Source organism: Crocodylus siamensis, chromosome 15, assembly GCF_052110815.1.
Source record: "Crocodylus siamensis isolate JL-2025a chromosome 15, ASM5211081v1, whole genome shotgun sequence".
Classification (NCBI taxonomy): Eukaryota; Metazoa; Chordata; order Crocodylia; family Crocodylidae; genus Crocodylus; species Crocodylus siamensis.
This window is the reverse complement of record NC_143409.1, coordinates 29804438-29822276: the sequence shown is the minus strand read 5'-3', so window position 1 is coordinate 29822276 and position 17839 is coordinate 29804438. Positions and strand designations below refer to the sequence as shown.

Below are 17839 nucleotides of genomic sequence, written 5' to 3'. Positions count from 1 at the left end.
TCTAAATTGAATCAGAACCTTCCAAATCAATTCAGAGAGATTCGGAAAGATTTGGAGATTCAGAAATAGAGACTGCTTTAAATGTTTTGTCTACATACCTCTAGGTAGCAGGGGCTCGTAAATGCTGCAATGCTGGGGCACATGCAGTGTCCCACAGAAGCATGAGGGGGCTCCCCAGCATGCTCAGCAACAGACCTGGAAGTGGACCAGAAGCCCACTTCCAGATCCACCAGGGAGTGCACTGGGCGGTCCCCTGTGCCCTCCTGGCTTGGTGACTGGTGTCTCCTGGCCAATCACTGTGCTGGAAGTGGACCGGACTACTTCCAGTTCACTTCCGGTTCATCGCTGAGCATGTTGGAGGACTCCCCCACGCTCCTGTGGGACGCTCCATGTGTTTCAACATCGCAGCAATCATGAGCCGTACCTGCTACCTCAAGGTATGTAGAAAAAACTTTTAAAGCTGCGTCTGTGTCCAAATCACTGATTCTTCAAATCAGCATCAAATCTTCACATTTGGATTTAGCTTAATCAAATCAGGGACAGTGATCCAAATCAATTACTTGAATCACTGTCCCTGATTCAGGCTGAATCCGAATTGAATAGGGCCCGCTTCACAAACCTCTAGTAGTTAGCTATGTTAGTCTTAAATCAGGCAAAATGCAGAGTAGCAGTGCAATTTATAGACTAACTAAATCAGAGCTGCATTTATAATCTGCCTAGAGATTAACAAACAGGACAATCCTATGGTAAGATGAGCTAAAGTAGTCTAGATGAAGAAAGACTGCAAAATTGCCAGACCAAGAATCAGCTTGAGAGGGCAGTCAGGAGCAGCAATGGGCAAGATTTCCCGATGGTGGGCCAGAATGACCCAGATTGGGTCTGATGTGGACCAGTGCTAGGACCCAGCCACCACTGCTGGTCCCTGCTGTCCAGCTGTGGCACTACATAGGAAAACTCACCACCACCGGGACGCAAGACAGGCAAATGCCTCCCCTGCTGAAGCTCCAGCTCTGTGAGCTGTAGGCTGCTGACCACATGTCAAGGGAATACTGGAAATGGCCACATTTAATTCTTTGGTTAAGGACATGTTTTAAAAAAAACCAGGCAGAGCATTAAGTAACAAGTTTGTAAATGTTGGAAAAGGAAGATCTGCCAGGATGTTGCATTTATATTAGCAGAACACCTTTTGATATATAAGGGTGAATGAATACCTCGTGCCTTAAGCTTGCTAGGGTGCAAACTGAAATCACAATTCATGCAGACTAGGAAAACTAATCACATGATTCTGATCACCTGAAGTGTGAAACAAGCTGACTCCCAAAAATGCATTTTCAGGAATTTAGAAATCAAAAGTGTCAGTCAGAGAACATACAGATTCAGGTGATATCTCTCAACTCAACAAGACAATAGTTTCATAGCTGTGGGCAGAAGGGCCTGGCCCCACCAGCACACTGCTTCTGGGCAGGGCTGCTGCTGCCACTGCTGCAGCTCCTGGGGACCTGCTTTGCTTCCCCGGTCTCCTGCTGGCTCCAGGGAGCAGGTAGGGAAGTGGTGGGGACAGGGTTGCAGCTGAGTGGGACCACAGAGCATGGGGCAGGGGCTGGTAGCAGCATGAAGCCTGCACCCAGGGGGTTCCCAGTATATAGAACTGGATTAGTGCAGAATAGACCTGTTTGCATTTGGGAGAGCACATTTTCTACGGGGGAATAAAGTGATCTGGACCTGCTGAAGGAAGTACTCGTTTCCAAGCTATTTTTTGCTACTCACCCCTGCCATTCCCTCCCCAAGGGGGTCTCGATCTGCCCTCCTCTTCACCCCGCCCCCCGGCAGACTGACCTGCTGATCAGGGCAGGGCAGGGCAGGGCAGGGCAGGGGCGAGGTAGATCCTGGATTGTCCTTTACTTCAAAAAGTGATCTTCACCTTCAAAAGGCTGGAGACCACTGCTTTAGAAAGTATGCATGAAAACCTGGCAAACCCCCAGTAATAAACTGGATGCCTATTCTACTTATAAGATGCTATCATTCAGTTTAAATGCGCCTGGACTCCTAGAACACTTGTAGCAAAGTCTGGCTGCTCAAACACAACCACAAAGCCCTTTAGCCAAGGTGCACTGCAATGCTTCCTTTTCTTCCACGGAAGCTTCAAAAGCATACACAGAGCAAGTATGACATATAAAGAGAACATTTTACTGTCTTAAATGCAGAAAGGAAATGCCACTTCTTTTTGTAGGAAGAAGAGAGATTTCATGGATAAAATGAGAGATGCTTTCTTGGCCCCTTTGGAAAGAAGCTAAATGATTGTTCTTCACTGACCTTGTACAGATGAAAAAAATGTCAGTGCATCTATAGGAAAAAATAGCTACCATATTTATTCGAGTGCAAGATAAGCCACCCCCTCAACAAACATGAGGTTCCTCCCATCTTACATTTGCATACAAGGAAACCTAATTAAATATACTGTCTATAATTAAACTTCTGTCAAAAGCAGCATATACTCAGTAATAGAAGCCAACTATGAAGTTGATTAAATACAGCTAATACTGAGCATGACTACAAAACACATGGCCCATATTAGGCAAACATACAGATGGGAGTATATATACACACTGAGCTGTGCTGAGCTGTGGTCACCATGGCTTGAAATACTGTTGACTCTGCTCGGGCCCAGCCCAGTGAACCATTTGGTAAATCTGGTGAGTCTTTTGGCTTTGGACTAATATCATGCATAGTTTGTACTATATATAAGTAGATACAAAAGTGTTGCCCAAAAGTGTGTTTGTGGAGTACCTGTACAAACCTGGGAGCAGTTTCAAAAAGGCAAAATTCTTCAATTCTCGATAACCTAAGTCTATGGGTACCTGCAGTAATTGTATGCAAATTACTACATGTATGTGTAGTTCAAGGTCAGTGTTTTCAAATTTGCCTCTCACTTCCATGTGCTGAGGGAGAGCAGGGTGTAACAGTTGGGGAGGGGAAAGAGAGGAAGGACTACAGAGGAAATAAGTTGGGAGCAGAGGACAAGGGGCCACTTGAATTTCCCCAGATTTATTTTTCCTACTGTAGCAGTGGGAGGGAGACAAATTCAAGGCAAACCTCCAATAATTAGATCTATACCTAGAAAATTGTATCAAATTTATAAAATGTTCATATATAGAACCTAATTATTCAGGGGAGTCATCTTATATTCAGGATTGTCTTACATTCATGTAAATATGGTAATTCTTTCTCCTACCTTTGGAGTACTCTGGGTTCTAAGAATAGCATTTTAATTGTTAAGTGCAGCCAAGGGACTGTTCACCTGGCACATAATTATGCTCCTTATATTATAAGCCAAATTACAATCCCTTACTTGCCCTACAAATCAAGCAAGGATGACCTTGATCTTTCTTTCTGCCCCCAAAACCAATAGTTCTCTGACACCTTCCTTCATGCCTTCTTTAAAATTGTTTTAAGGTATGAATGGAACAAGCCTTAACTGTTTACCCTAACTTTTTACCTCTGAAATGTTCCCCAAGCCTTTTACCACAGGGCTGTCTAACTGGCGGCTCACAACAGGTTAATACGGGCTCTTTCTCCCCCACTTCTCATCAAGCCACTGGCTCCCCAAGCTTCTCAAGCCAGGGTCTCCAGGCTCCCCTCTGCCTCCTTCAGCTGCTGCTTCTTATCTTTGCCCTAAAGGGCAGGGCAAGGCAGTGCAGCAGCACAGGGTATTGAGGGTAAGTCTCAGGCCACACTGGAGTTGGGAGGGAAGGAGGGGAATAGATTTTTGAGGTATGGGTTTACCTTTATCTGTATGCAAGAACAAGGACCTTCTTTGATTCTTGATCAGAACAGTCTTATGCAGAAATAACAGTGGACCAAATTAGAGTATAGATGGTTTTACAGAATTATGCATAATAGTTGCATAATATTGATTTTGGATTAATAATGTATCTGACAACACAGACAAGTGGTCTGATCCTCACTCAGTTGCTGTGAACCAATTGAAACCAATGACAAATCTGGTACATGGTGTGCTATCAATGACAAAATTTACATGAGGTGAAGTAAAATTCTAGAGCTCATTTTAGTGAATTAAGGGTTACTGAGAATTGCTAACCCACCTGTGCTCTCTACTGGACAAGTATACTGTAACTACTGTACTATCATTTGAGTCAAAAGGCACACAAATACTGGCTCCCGATAACTTCTTTAACTACTGTGTTTAGACTTATTTCACATGTCAACACTGAAATGATACTGACTCAGCAACAAAGTGACAGTGGTACCACACTGGCTCAACTAGAACTGTTTCAGAAGCATTTCTGTTACAGGCAGAAAAAATAAGTTTACAGTTAAATACCTACTTTGCTTTGTATGGCGAGTCAGAGGTGGGATTCTTTGCTTCCATTAAACTTTCATATTCCTTAGCCCTCGGAAAGAAAATATTCAGCACTGATTATTCTTCACATACTCGACATTTCATAGCCAATTATACAATTCCAATTTTTGAACTATTCAGTTTTATCATAAGCAATTTTTGCTTTAACAACACTCAGATTGATTCCTAAATACTATTCATGCATTTGAATGTTTATGGTTATTACTTTAACTTCACCCTTTATCTAGTGAAAATACATTAACATGATTTTCCAAACCAAATATTATACATGGAATATATATAACAATGGAGATAGAAATAATATTTTAATTCTAAATATGTTATCTCATGATTAAATAAACATATTCAAATTTTGACAAGTTGAAGGAATCTAAAGAAAAATTAATCATAAACATGTTTTCATTTATATGCAGATTGTTTATTGTATAAATAGCAATAGTAACATCCTTTCTGAAACACTAATGACTGTTCTGTAACTTTATAAATACCAAGAGTTAGACAGTTAAAAAATAAATATCTTCATGACAGACTGTTTTAATTTGGAGAATGTAAATAAAATTAGGTAGCATAAACCTGTCCAGGTACTTAAAGGTATTCTTGTTTAACCAGCCACATGCCAAAGTACAGGAAAGAGCAAGACAGTACTTCTTTACCACTGCTTAGTTTGGCTCCAGCTGGCCTGGGCCAACAAGTAATAACCATTATCAGTCCATCAACCTAAGATAGGGTTCAGTGCAGAAATCCATTATCATTAAAATTAATTTGGTAAAACAAATTTAAACTGTATTCTGAGGGGAAAAAAAGAAATTCTTGTTTAGAGTTTTATCATGAAGAAAAATCCGGTTGGTACAAAAATTCAGCTGCAAATCTATTAAAAAATCATTACACTGTTTTAATATTGAAGACAGAAAATAACACCATACACAGAAATCCAAATTGAGGATGTTTGAGTTACTCCACTACTGATACAATCTCTGACATTAGGCAAGTCTTCCAAACTTTCAAAAGGGAGTCCTTTTGAAAATCCTGCCACTTCCTTAGATGCCTACATGGGAAAAAGGTTGTTTGAACAAAGGAACTGCCATACTGGATCAAATCACCATTAAGATCTGGGGCCTGTTTCTGACAACAGCTATGATGCGTTTCAAAGGAAGTAACAGAAAGCCCACAGTAGGCAGAAGTTAAATAATTTGTCCTCAATGAAAGTCTTATTTTAATTGCTAATACCTAGTGATGGCCTTAATCTCTGAAAAAATTAAAAGGTTTAAATTAAAAATGTTTTATATTACTTCCAAAATTATTTTTATCATTAACTATTATAACTCTGGATATTCTTGCTATCCATATAAATGTCCAATCATTCTTGGAATCTTTTAGCTCTTGGCCTCAATTATTTCCTGTGGACAATGAGTTCTACTGTCTAATTACACTGAAACAGTTGAGTGAAAATATCTATTTTTTTTTTTATCAGTTCTGAAATTGCCACCTTTCAATTTCATTTAACATCCTTTTACATTTGTTTTATGAGGCAGGGAGCAAAGAAGTTCAACTTATCTCAACCACTCATTATTTTACATACTTTTATCACACATCGCCTCTAATTGGCATGTAAACTATCCCAAACTTTTCAGTCTCTTGCCATAGGAGAATTTTTCCATGCTGTAATCATTCTCAACACCTGTCCATGAAAATGCTCTAATTCTGCAATATTCTTTTTGAAATGGAATAAGTAGCATAACATTTAGTATACCAAGTGAGGGCATATCATTTACTGTTTACTGTAACATTATATTATCAATATTATTTTCCATTAGTTCCCTTGGTGCCCTAACATGTTCTTTGTTTATTTTTTACTATGACCGTATACTGTATAAAAAAGTCTGCATGAAAGTGTCAGTGAGGTCCAGGCTCCTTTCTTAAGCAGAGGTAGCTAATCTAAATCTTTAAGTTGTATGAATAGTTCATAGTTTTTTCATTCTGACACACTACATTGCATTTATCAACACTAAACTTCATTTGCTATTATTTCATCTATTTGCATACCTTTATCAACTTCCTCAAAAAAGTTTTGCAGTGTTCCCACAACTCAATGAACCTAAACTATTTGGGGCCTTAACCAATTCTGCTACTTTTCTTCTTGAACCCTTTCTGGAGCATAAATTGTACATTACAGAATAAAATTGCTAAAATGAAACAAAAAGGCACTTCACTGTTTAACTTTTGATGATAACTGACCATTTATTCAGACCTGTTTTCTGTTTTAGCAACTATGAAGAAACTAACTTTGTATTCAGTTCAGAAAAATAAGCCAAACATGAATATTCACCTAAACACACATCACACCAATTCTTGCAACAGGACAACTTCAAATAAATTGTAAGGGAGAAATACTTGCCTTAGTATTTTTCACCTCTATTTTCAAAGTTTAGAACTGAGGTTTCAGTGAATCCCTATCTGCCTTGCAGATGTTGAAGTATTCTTTTGATGGTACAACATAATGTTAAATATGGATAATTTAACCAACTATATATCAGCTGTTGCTACAGCACCAATTTAATTGCTTAGGGTTATAAATATCATTAATAAGCCCAACAGAACTTCTACACAGTACTAATAAACCAGTGATCACAATTTGTCCCTCCATTCACCTTTGCCCGTGGTTGCTTTCACATTCTGATTGTGATTTATGGTCTAGCATCTCAGGAAAGCAACAGGAATCTTTTTTTTAAACGTTGCTTGCGTGTTTTTAATCTAAAAGTTTAACAATATTTCTAACAAACTTCTAATTCCAAGCTTCTAAACCTAGGAGTTTCCCATAACCATTTCTTTTTCATAAGGAAAAGGAAAATAGCTGTAAAATATGCTAAAATGATATACATTAATAACTTGTACAAGACTTGTTTGAGAGACCCTCTATGTATCACACGTATCTCCTCCTTTTTATCTGTCTCCCCAACCTTTAAAAAAAAATAACAAATAAGGCCTTTAAATCAGCAATCCAACTAAATTATGAGTTGGTTTTGAGTAGTAGTTTCCAACATTTGGTGGTTTTACAATCTGGATTATTTTTGGACAGATACCACAGAATTCATTACATGTCATATTGTTATTGTGACGTTCCTGTTTCATTTGTTTTAACCTCCTAGCTTAATAAAAAATCCTTTGGTGTTCTATATAAGGGAAATTCCTTTCCCTACCACAATAATGAGCATACAGAAATATCCAGGGAATATTTTCCATTATTATAGCAAGTTAGTGAGACATCATCGACTGATGAGACTAAAAAAGCTGTGCAGTGTTGAAATTATTTTCCTTAATATACATAGCTAAAGATTTTGGTTTTGTTTTACATCTTATGGAACAAGCTTTGTTTTGTTTTGCTACAGGCTTGAACCATGTACTATATTGTTGTTGAAGCTTTTATAGTTACATTTAAAGATTTATCATTAAATGTTAAACTGAACTCCCAACCTATCTCGCTCCCAAAGATAAATGACCTAAAGTAACAGAAAATCATTTGCCTGTTCCTTGAAATTAAAAATATAAAACCATTGTATTCTTTACTCATTTTTCTAAATTTTTTTTTGAAATTTGAAGATGTCACCAAAGTTTTCAGCGCTCTAAATAATTTGTAAAATTGCACTACATTATTATGGTATAATAATTAACAAAGAAATGTGCTAGTTTATATGAGAGTCTGATACATAAAAATTTAAGATGAAATGAAAGAATACTTCAGTTAACCATCCCAATTACATACAACTGGCTTGATCATAAATTCTTTATTTGGCTAAATCTCTCACTAAATTCAGTAGAAATTTTGCTACAGTGAAGAATGTAAGACTGGCCTCAATAAATGTGACAAATCAGTAATAAACCCTGCCATCCTCAGCAGTCAAAACCTGGAAAGACAATAGCTTTCAGTACATATATTTGTGCAACAGTAAACTATAATTTGGCAATTTTCATACATAAGATGCATAAAAAACACCCCAAAACCAGGAAAATAAAGCAAACAACAAAATGAAAAAGAAAAAAGGGGTAGAATTATTGTGGCAGTTACCTTCATTCACATTATTACAATACAATAAACTATTCAATTAAAGCATTCTTTTATTAAAAACTACTCTGAAACCTCCTTAGCACAATTAGAACCAAGTAAGAAAAATACATTAAATAATAAACTTTAAATGTTTAGAACTAGTGTTTTAAATCAGTGGTTCTTAATCTTTGTAGGCACCTCTTGTTTGGTTTAAGGCACCCCTCAGAAAATGCCAGCTCTTAGCTTTCACTCTCTTCTTGACTACAGAAAAATAACAGAGCAAGTCTGCTGCAAATAATTCATAAACGACCACAACAGATCAGAATGGTTTTAACACTATTAATGTGTAGTTTAAATCTCTGGGTTTATTTTGTGAATCATGTTTGTACACCCCACTGTGTTAACATTGTGCAACACCTTACAGCATGCTTGGGAGGATCTCAAGGCACCCCAGTTGAGAATCACTGTTTTAATTAAACAAGATGATATTTACAAGGAAGTCCAGATAATAATATCAAGTGAATTTATACTAATATGGCGAATATACTAAGACAGAACTGTTCATGGTATAATGATGTCCTAGGTATCTTTCTGATCTGCAGATGTCGCTTTTTAGGCCAATGACAAACTACAGGTCTGACAACTCACTTTCCATTTTAAGATATTTCTAACTTTTTCTTGTTGTGACAGGCAACAAAATTGATTAAATCCAGCCATGGGATTTGACACTACAGCAGACTGGCTTCTATTTGTTGATTACTATTGATTTTCTTTGATACCTCATTTAAAAAAATCAATAGCTAGGAAGAAAAATAGGCATGGTTTACACATACTTAAACATACTATTGTATGCTGAAAGAGGCTACAGTTTTGGCAGGGCACCGGCATCCAATTATGAGAAAAGCTCTTAACAGGTGAAAGCAAGGGCTCTGGATCGATATTCAGTTTTCTTTCTCAATCAGAGAAAGTGGCCATAAATTAGGCTCATCAGTGTTATTTTCAAGACATTCCTGAAGCAAATAACTTTCCGCTTTTTTCCTCCTTCCATAGCATTCCTCTTAAAGGACAAAAAACAAAGTTTAGAGCAAAACTTAAGGAGCAGTTGTGCTACCTGGAGTTCATCCGTGCCTTCAGCTTCTTGGCTTTCTTTTTAGTTTTTTGCTTTTCCTCTCCATCTTTTAAAGGTTCTGTTGGAACAGAGTTTTCAACCACAATATCAACAATATACTTCTTCAATGACAGGTGTTCCTGCAGAAGATAGAGAAATATTGTCTACTGAATGTGAAGATAGTTAAGACTCTGCACCTGAAGAGCACTGATGCTATTTATCAAATGGCTGAGAAAATGAACAAATAAATGTTTACATATGAACTTTGGTCCATGTTTTCAAGATGTTTTGTTCCTATCTGTTACGTTATATGGTATCATATTACTTTTTCATATATTAGAACACTGTATGCAAACTAAAAAAAGGACAGAGAACTGTCTTTTGGTCAGATCAAAGTCAGTGATTAAGAAAATAAATTTAAAGCAAAGAAAATATGTTAATTAAAAAGACAAGGAAAACAATACCAAATGGTATCTCAGTTTATAAATTGTCATATCAACTTTAATAAAAATTCTTGCACACTAAAAATTAATTAGGATGAAGGCCTATATTTGGTAAAATCAGAAAAGCCTTTTCTTTTTCTTTTTTAGGTAACTTATTATGATAATGGGACATCTAATCTATGAACACTTCTATGATGCAATGAAAGAAAGTTTGCTGTAAATTTCTCATGATGATGAGTAAAGACCAGTTATGCCATTCACAACCAAGTGAAATTTATGTAAAACACTTTCTACTAGATTAAAAGCAAATTTATACACAGCAGTAAAGGCGCAATAGATTTTTCTCAAAGCAAAAGCTTAGCCAAGAAGAGAACTCCCATAATATATCTGCTATGTATACCTTTCTTCACACAGCTAAAAATCAATGCTGGGTTATCATGTAACCAGAGACAAAATATTAACATTTTCACATGCCTGCATTTCACATGACTTCATTTTGATTTAATAATAGAAAATTTAGGATCATATTTGGTACTAGGATATTCAGCTGAGATTCCTACAATATCCTACATTACAGAGGTCCCACTCATGGGAAATTTGTTTGGAGTAGGGCTGCTGACACCAAATTCCCATAATTCCTGTTTTAGGTAGGAACACAGCAAGTAAAGGCCCCAAAATTTACAGTACTGAGAAGAAGCTTGTCCAAATCATTTGGAGATCTGCTGAATGCCTAATTCAGGCTCTGCAAGCTAGCCTTGTAACAGATAGTTAAAGCTGTCCTCCACGTGAGAGCAGTACTACAAATACTGCTTGCTCTCCTCAACAGATGACTCCCTATTAGGTTCAGCTGTTATTGTGCCAGTTGGAGTAAACAATCTCCTTGTGTCTGACCATGAAAAAGTGAGTCATTCAGTCTTGTGTCCTCTTCTTGATAACACCTATCATACCTCACTTGCCTCATTATAGAGGCAAATAAATGAGATACAAAAAGGGAAAGAGCTGTGACCTGACATCAACATGTAGATCTTGGATTGGCCTCCTCAAGTCATCTACAGACTCAGTAATGACCTTCTTATTTACTGGAAGATTGTCATCCATGAATTGAGGGACTGCTGACAGTCACCTGGTCTGATTCATCTTCTTTCTGAATTCAGTCTTTCAACATGTCAAGAACAGGTTCTCTTCTGTCCTCACCCTGTCCCAGGAGACATAGTAAGGGGAAATACCAGCAGCTCGAGATGCAGCATGCAAGGGGCAGAATGAAGAGCCCGTGCAGCTCGTCAGCCAGCTTTTTATTCAATTACAGTCGACTGATGATGTCAGTGTCAGATGCCAGCCTTCGGAGTTAAAAATGGCAGCCAGTGCCGCGGATGGGGCGGACAGCATGGGCGAGGAGCTGCAGCCGCTGCTGGCAGTGAGAGGGACTCTCCCCACAGGACACACGGAGCCTGGCAAGCCAGGGAGAATGCTGACGGCGCAAGACAGAGCACCCTGACAGGAGCCCGTACTGGACGAGGGAGCAGCAGGCATGCCGGCCAGAGACATAGTTGGAGCAGCACCTGGGAACAATGCTGATCACATGTGGGAGTGCCAGGACGACGGGGCACAGAGGAAGCCAAGCCAAGGGGAGAAGACCCCGGGAGAGCCTTGAGGGGGTACAGTCAGGCAGGCATTGCTGCCAGTCCCAGATGGAGTGATGGGCAGACGAGAGTAATGCTGGAGGTGACGGGTCCGGAGTGGACCAAAACCCCCCAGGGAGAGTTCTGGGAAGGCTAGTAAGAGGGCAGGGAGTGGCCTGTTATTCAGTATTTTGTTGTTATATTTATTTAGTTACCCTGGATGAAGGGGCATAGTGGAAGGGGGCGCGCACCCCAGGGAGCAAGGCTGAAGAGAAGCCTCAGAAGGTTTACCAGTTTTTAGAGAGTTTTCCCCTGAAGGAAGGGGTGAAGGTGAGGAGGGCAGACAGGCGGGCCCCTACAGGTGAACATGGCTACAGGCTGTGGCACATAGAGGCAAAGTTGGAAGGCGTTACCCCAAAGAGGGGATGAGACCAATCGGATGGGTGATGTGCCGAAGGAGGCTTGATGCTGGGGTGTAGGGGTGGCGGAGCCCCGTGAATAACCGCCGGGCGAACCACGGGCCACCGTATACACTCGACAACCAACCCCGCCTACTCAAGGAAAAACAAGTCGTGGCAGGAGAGAACGGGATTGGCAACCCGGGGGGAAGACATCAACTTGGGCGATGACACTAATTCATAAGGCATTTGATGTCTAACAACAGAGCGAAGGCTGCCCGAGAGCGGCTATTCGAAGCCCGGTGGTCACAGACCCTTTCTTGGAAACACCTCTGCTCCAGGAAAGAAGGCATTATTAATTGATATGAGCCCATTATACAACTGGAGTTAATGGGAGCTCTTCCACCAACTTTCATGGCCTGTAGATTGGGCCAAGACAGTTTCTTGTATTTTCTGCTTAAATTTCTTTGTTGCAACACTGTTAGAGATGTGATTTTAAGTCAGACAGACTAGTGATCTAATTTCATGTGGAAGCCCATGTACTCCTACATAAAAAGAAATATAAAACATATTTCATAATTAAATATGGAGTTAATGTTTTCAATTAAATTTCTTTGTGGCTATTTTCAATCCTAAAAGAACAAACTTATTCCAAAACAGTTTAAATATAAAAAAAAGAGAAGCCTTTACAACTCTATCAAAAAAGTGTCCTATACACATGAAAGACGCGTTGTTGCAAAACCCAATGCAAAACACAGTTACACACCAACCCAGGAGCAGATCAAGTCACAATCTGCCTCACAGTTTTCATTTGCTCTGAGAGAAATGCATTCTGAGGCAGTCCTCAGTGTACGGATCGGCAAGGATTCTGGTTTTCTCTGTTTAAGAGTCACTAATTCCCTGATAGGAAAAAAAGCAAAGTCTCTAATTAAAAGCTCCAAAATCTACATTTTTCCATGGTTAAAATAAAATGCCATATATCAGTTGAGCATGATGTTTTATTGATGTATTTACAATTTTAAAGCAATTTGGAAGACTACCAGTGCCTCAATCACCATCATAAAATAAATTCTAAAAACCTATACATTTTGGCATTTGATTTTGGGTTTATCATGGAAAGTCAGAGTTCCCCCTGACCCCTTCTCTCAACAGGACACGGGTCCAGCTGCAGCTGTTCCCTTTCCCCTCCCCACTGCTTTGTGGTATTAAGCAGCCCTGATATGCTGGTGCCTGCCCATGCCATTGCCCCTCATTCCTGACCCCCAGCCCCACCTCACCTTGCACCCACAGCCCTGCTGGAGGGGACCTCCAGCTGCCAGGGCTATGGGGCCAGGAATCAAAGTCCACATCATCCTGATCCCCTCCCGCCAGCAGTGCCCAAGCCTGGCTGCCACCCATGGCTGCTATGGCCAGAGCAGAGTGCAAAGCCTGGCTCCCCACAGACAGCATGGCTAAAGCAGGGGAGGCGAAGCCACAGAGTTCAGAACAACAGAAGAAAAAAGTTCCAAGCTCCTACGCACTCCTGCTCATAATGGTTAGTCCTTCTTACCTAAGCCCCCTTTTTCTTTTTCTGTATTTTGTTGTTACTTTTACAGCCAGGTTTTTCTCAGTCAGTCCTTCCTCTGAGCTTTTGCTACATTTTGCTTTCTCAGCTCTCATTCTTCCTTCTGCATACACTCTTACTGTGCTTCCCCAGCCAGTTCCTCAAACTGCTATCATTTGCATTCACCTAACTCCAACACAGATACACTCTTCTTTCACTAAATGAAAGTAAGCTGCCCCCTACATAGACAATTCCCATCTTGCTGCACCTACATAATTTCCATGTTGCATTATACCCTCTATCAAATACTGCAACCCAAAATAAATAGAAGAGTCATGTAAGCATAATTTACTGCAGTCTCCATGTCTGATGTCTCTACTGTTCTGTACTGATTGATCCTGGGTAGCGTTCAGTAGAGCAGTCATCTGTAACCCTGTGTTCTATATAAGCCTAAGTCTATCTGCCTGTAAGTGTGTATAAGATGTATTCATACCATCCAAGTGTCACCTCAAAGCATTTTTATTTTAACTAGTGAAACTCACAGATTTCCATACTGGAGTTTAATTGCTTGAGCTGATTAAAACAAACTATATTTTGAGATCATGAGCCCAAAGAAAGGAGCACCAAGAAATTAATTAGATACATTCATTTTAGTTACTGGAGTATTTTCATTGCATTTATTAAAATAGTAAGCCATTTTTTCTGTTTCTTGAAAAACAGAACTCATTTTGAAGGAAAAAGAAATAAGAAATTTCTATTTATTTCTATTAATCCTTGGAAATAGGCAGGATCATAATCAGAAGTAGGGCCCCCTTTCCTTTCTTAAATGCCATTAAAAACTGGAATAAATAAATAAAATGTTAACTAATAAATTTAAAAAGTGACAGGAGAAAATATTGTTCAACAATGTTTTCAGCAATTTTTCAGCAATACAGATAGTGTTTTCCAGAACACAAGCAATCATATTTTCTTTTACTCATTCAGGAAAAAAATATGTCTGTTAAAAAATTAATAAATTGTTGTGACATTTCCTGGAAAAAGGCTGTTTAGTTTTTGTAATACATTACAGTACAATCTAGCTTAGCAATACATAGAGTCAAAATTAAGTTTGACACTTCTATCTTAAATCATACAATGCAAATGAATGTTAAACCAACACTGTGAGTGAGAAATTAAATATACAAATCACAGGAAATTTGAAAAGTTAATGCAATGTTAACTTGCCATCCTGCATATCTGAGAGGATACATATTTAACAAAATACAATTTAATGTGTTTTGGATTACACATTTTTCAGTGTTTTGCCCCTTCTTGATGGTTCAAGCAAAGAAGTTTTTTTAACACTATCCTCTGGAATCCTATTCCTTTGGTTAACAGATTTAATTATTAGATACTTTCTCCTGATGATAATTCAAATGGTATTTTTATAAATATCATCCCATTACTTTTTTAACCAGATTCCCTTTAAATATCCCTGAAAAGGAAAAAAACAGTGGCCAATAAGTCTATTTCTTTATGGATGTTCTTTCAGAATTCTCCCTCTTTGGCTCAATTCCCTATTGAAAACCTGGCAACCTCTCCCAAACTCTTGATGTCTACTAACTGCTAAGGGAAAAAATTGCAGGGTAGAACATGAGCCAGCCATGCCAGCACCCATGAAACTCTCAACTGCTGCACTTCTGGGCTAGAGAAAGAAATTACAAATAAACCAGTATAAGTAATCAGAAACCAGTTCAAATCTGTAACACAACAGAAGTTCAATGCATATAAACTGCTTTCAAAATGACTGAAACCGGTTTAAGATAAACCTGAATGGATGCTGTATTAGATTTAATTGATTAAAGTTAAATCAGTTTACTGAACTTCTATCCCAGATCCCTTCCAGATTCAAGTTAATTCACAGTCCCCCAGCATCCAATGATGTTTTGTACCTCCCCTGCATATCTCCACCTTGCAGGATGGGTCAGCTAGCTTTGGCCCAGGGAGGTGTGCTCTAGTGCCCCTTCACCCACACAGCTTCTGGCCAGAGCCACTGCAGGCATGCAGCTGCATTCCTGAAATCAAAAGGGAAATGTCTATTCATTTGCTTATTAGTTCAACCTATGCAGAGCTTAGACTAACCTATGAAGATTGAATTGATTCAGTCTCCGACTTTGACTGTCTGTACTTCGCCCTGATCAGATTCTGATTGCTTGTGCAAAGTTGTCTTAAAGGTACCTCAGCACAGAGCTCTGCATTTTAACATTAAATCTACCCTTTATCTAGCCACATCAAGCCCTGCTGGCTTAAAGGTTTCAAATTTTTGTTTTTCATTTTAAGAAAAGCAAGACCTATGCAATAGCGCTGTGCGAAGCTTCGGCTGCCTATTCAATTCGGAGATTTGGCCCATTTTGGTGTCTGAATCACCGAATCTGAATTGAATCAGGAGCCCCTTAAACCTCTGTGAATTGAATCAGAAGCCTCCAAATCATTTTGGAGAGAGTCAGAGAGATTCAACAATTTGGCCATAGACACAGCTTTATATGTTTTACCTTTTACCTCAAGGTACCAGGTGTGGCTCATGAACTCTGACATAGTGGGGTGGATGGAACGTCCCCCGCACACTCGGTGGCAAACCCGGAAGTGGACCAGAAGTACTTCCAGTCTACTTCCAGGTCCACCACAGAGCACATAGGGCACCTCCCCACATCCCGGCTCGGCAACTGGTGCCTCCCTGGTCTGGGAGGGCACCCAAGGTCTCCCAGGGGCTGATCACTGAGCCCAGGAGTGCATGGGGGTCCACTGCTGAGCACATGGGGGACCCCCCTGCACTCCCGTGGGATACTTCATCCACCCCACCATCTCAGTGTTCACAAGCTGCATCTGGTACCTGAAGTACGTAGAAAAAACATATAAAATTGTGTCTATGGTCGAATTGAATCTTCAGTTTCAGTTTCGGCTGAATCAAATCGGGACAGTGATCTGACTCAGTGAATCGAATCACTGTCCCTCAAAGCAGGCTGAATCCAAATCAAATACAGCCTCCTTTGCATACCCCTAATATGCAATGCACTATTGTTTTGCTACATAGGCTTATCAAGTCCCTGGAACATGTTTAGGTGTTTGATTAATATATAATAAAACAACAACAATGAGAATTATAAATGACTGCAGTAAAATTCAACAGGTAAATTAAATCTTTTCAAATGGATTCTTTAATGTATATTATAGCACTGGCAGTACTACTAGTCCTACCCCACCTCATGGCTCAAGCTGATAACCTTGTGGAATTCATAACTTTTTCATTTTTTAAAAAACATTTAAACGCTCATAATTTAGCCTCTACAGGTGTGGAACTGATCACAGAGTTTATCAGATGCTGTAAGTGTGGAATCAAACTTTGTGCTTATCGGATCTACAGACTATTTACAGTACCCTGCAAAGTGACAGCAGGAATAAAATGAAGCTAAACCTCTGCTTTGAAATAGACACCAGATAAAAAACCCTAAAAAAACCCCAAGCCATCTTCATTTAGATATAAGATGATAATCAACCAGCTGTCCCCCTGCCACTCAATGACAATTGCAAATGCTCTATCAGATTTCTGATAGGTGGGAATGATGAATGAGAAAAAGCCTTGTATCCTTTTTGCAGACTCTAATAGTCTCTTTCCTGATCTAATCTTCAGTTTAATAGATGACTCAACCAGAACTACAGAGTTCAACAAGCTTATTCATTTATCATCCTGTGAGGGCCAAGAGAGGTCTTGGCTGTCAATAACACAACATGGAACAGCTACAAAACATGAACTCAAGCACCTTAGTAAAGAATGTTTCTCAGAGTTCTCAGCTTTCAAATGTGGCAGTTTGGATTAATATCAAACTTCATCCTTACAGCTCATTAAAATAAGACTAGAGTAATAACACCTTGTGTCACAAATAACTGTCACTTTTTGAAGGTACAGATCAAAGTGTAGGATTAGCATTGTAGGCAGATCTAGCACCTTTCAGGTGTGAAACAAGAAGTACAACTACTACTTCAGATAGTATTGAATGACAGATTTATTCTGTGAACCCAGAAGCTGTTATGTCATGCTATGGAACATCAGAGGTATATTTATTTCAACTTTCCATTAAGCTTCTAAAATTTGACTGAAAATAACATATATTTTTAAAATCCATCAACCCTCCTACACCACAGTAAGAGTTCAAACCAGCAAAGTTACTGAAATTATCAGTGTTTGAAAGACTGGGCCCTTAACAGTACTGTATTTATCAAGTAAATTTGCCTAATATTCGTAAAGCTTTTACTTTAGCAATAAATATT

General features: G+C 39.1%; 1 protein-coding gene across 7 annotated transcripts in view; it reads right to left on the bottom strand.

Annotated features, from left to right (window-relative positions):
* SCAPER (S-phase cyclin A associated protein in the ER) overlaps positions 1–17839 on the bottom strand; it is a 378523-nt gene that overhangs the window by 194726 nt on the left and 165958 nt on the right. For all 7 annotated transcript variants that reach the window (XM_090028843.1, XM_090028845.1, XM_090028844.1 and 4 more), the window contains 2 exons: positions 9535–9671; positions 4347–4412 (listed from right to left, as the gene is read on the bottom strand). In XM_090028843.1, the coding sequence (XP_089884969.1) occupies positions 4347–4412; positions 9535–9671 (203 nt within the window). The remainder of the gene's footprint in view (positions 1–4346; positions 4413–9534; positions 9672–17839) is intronic.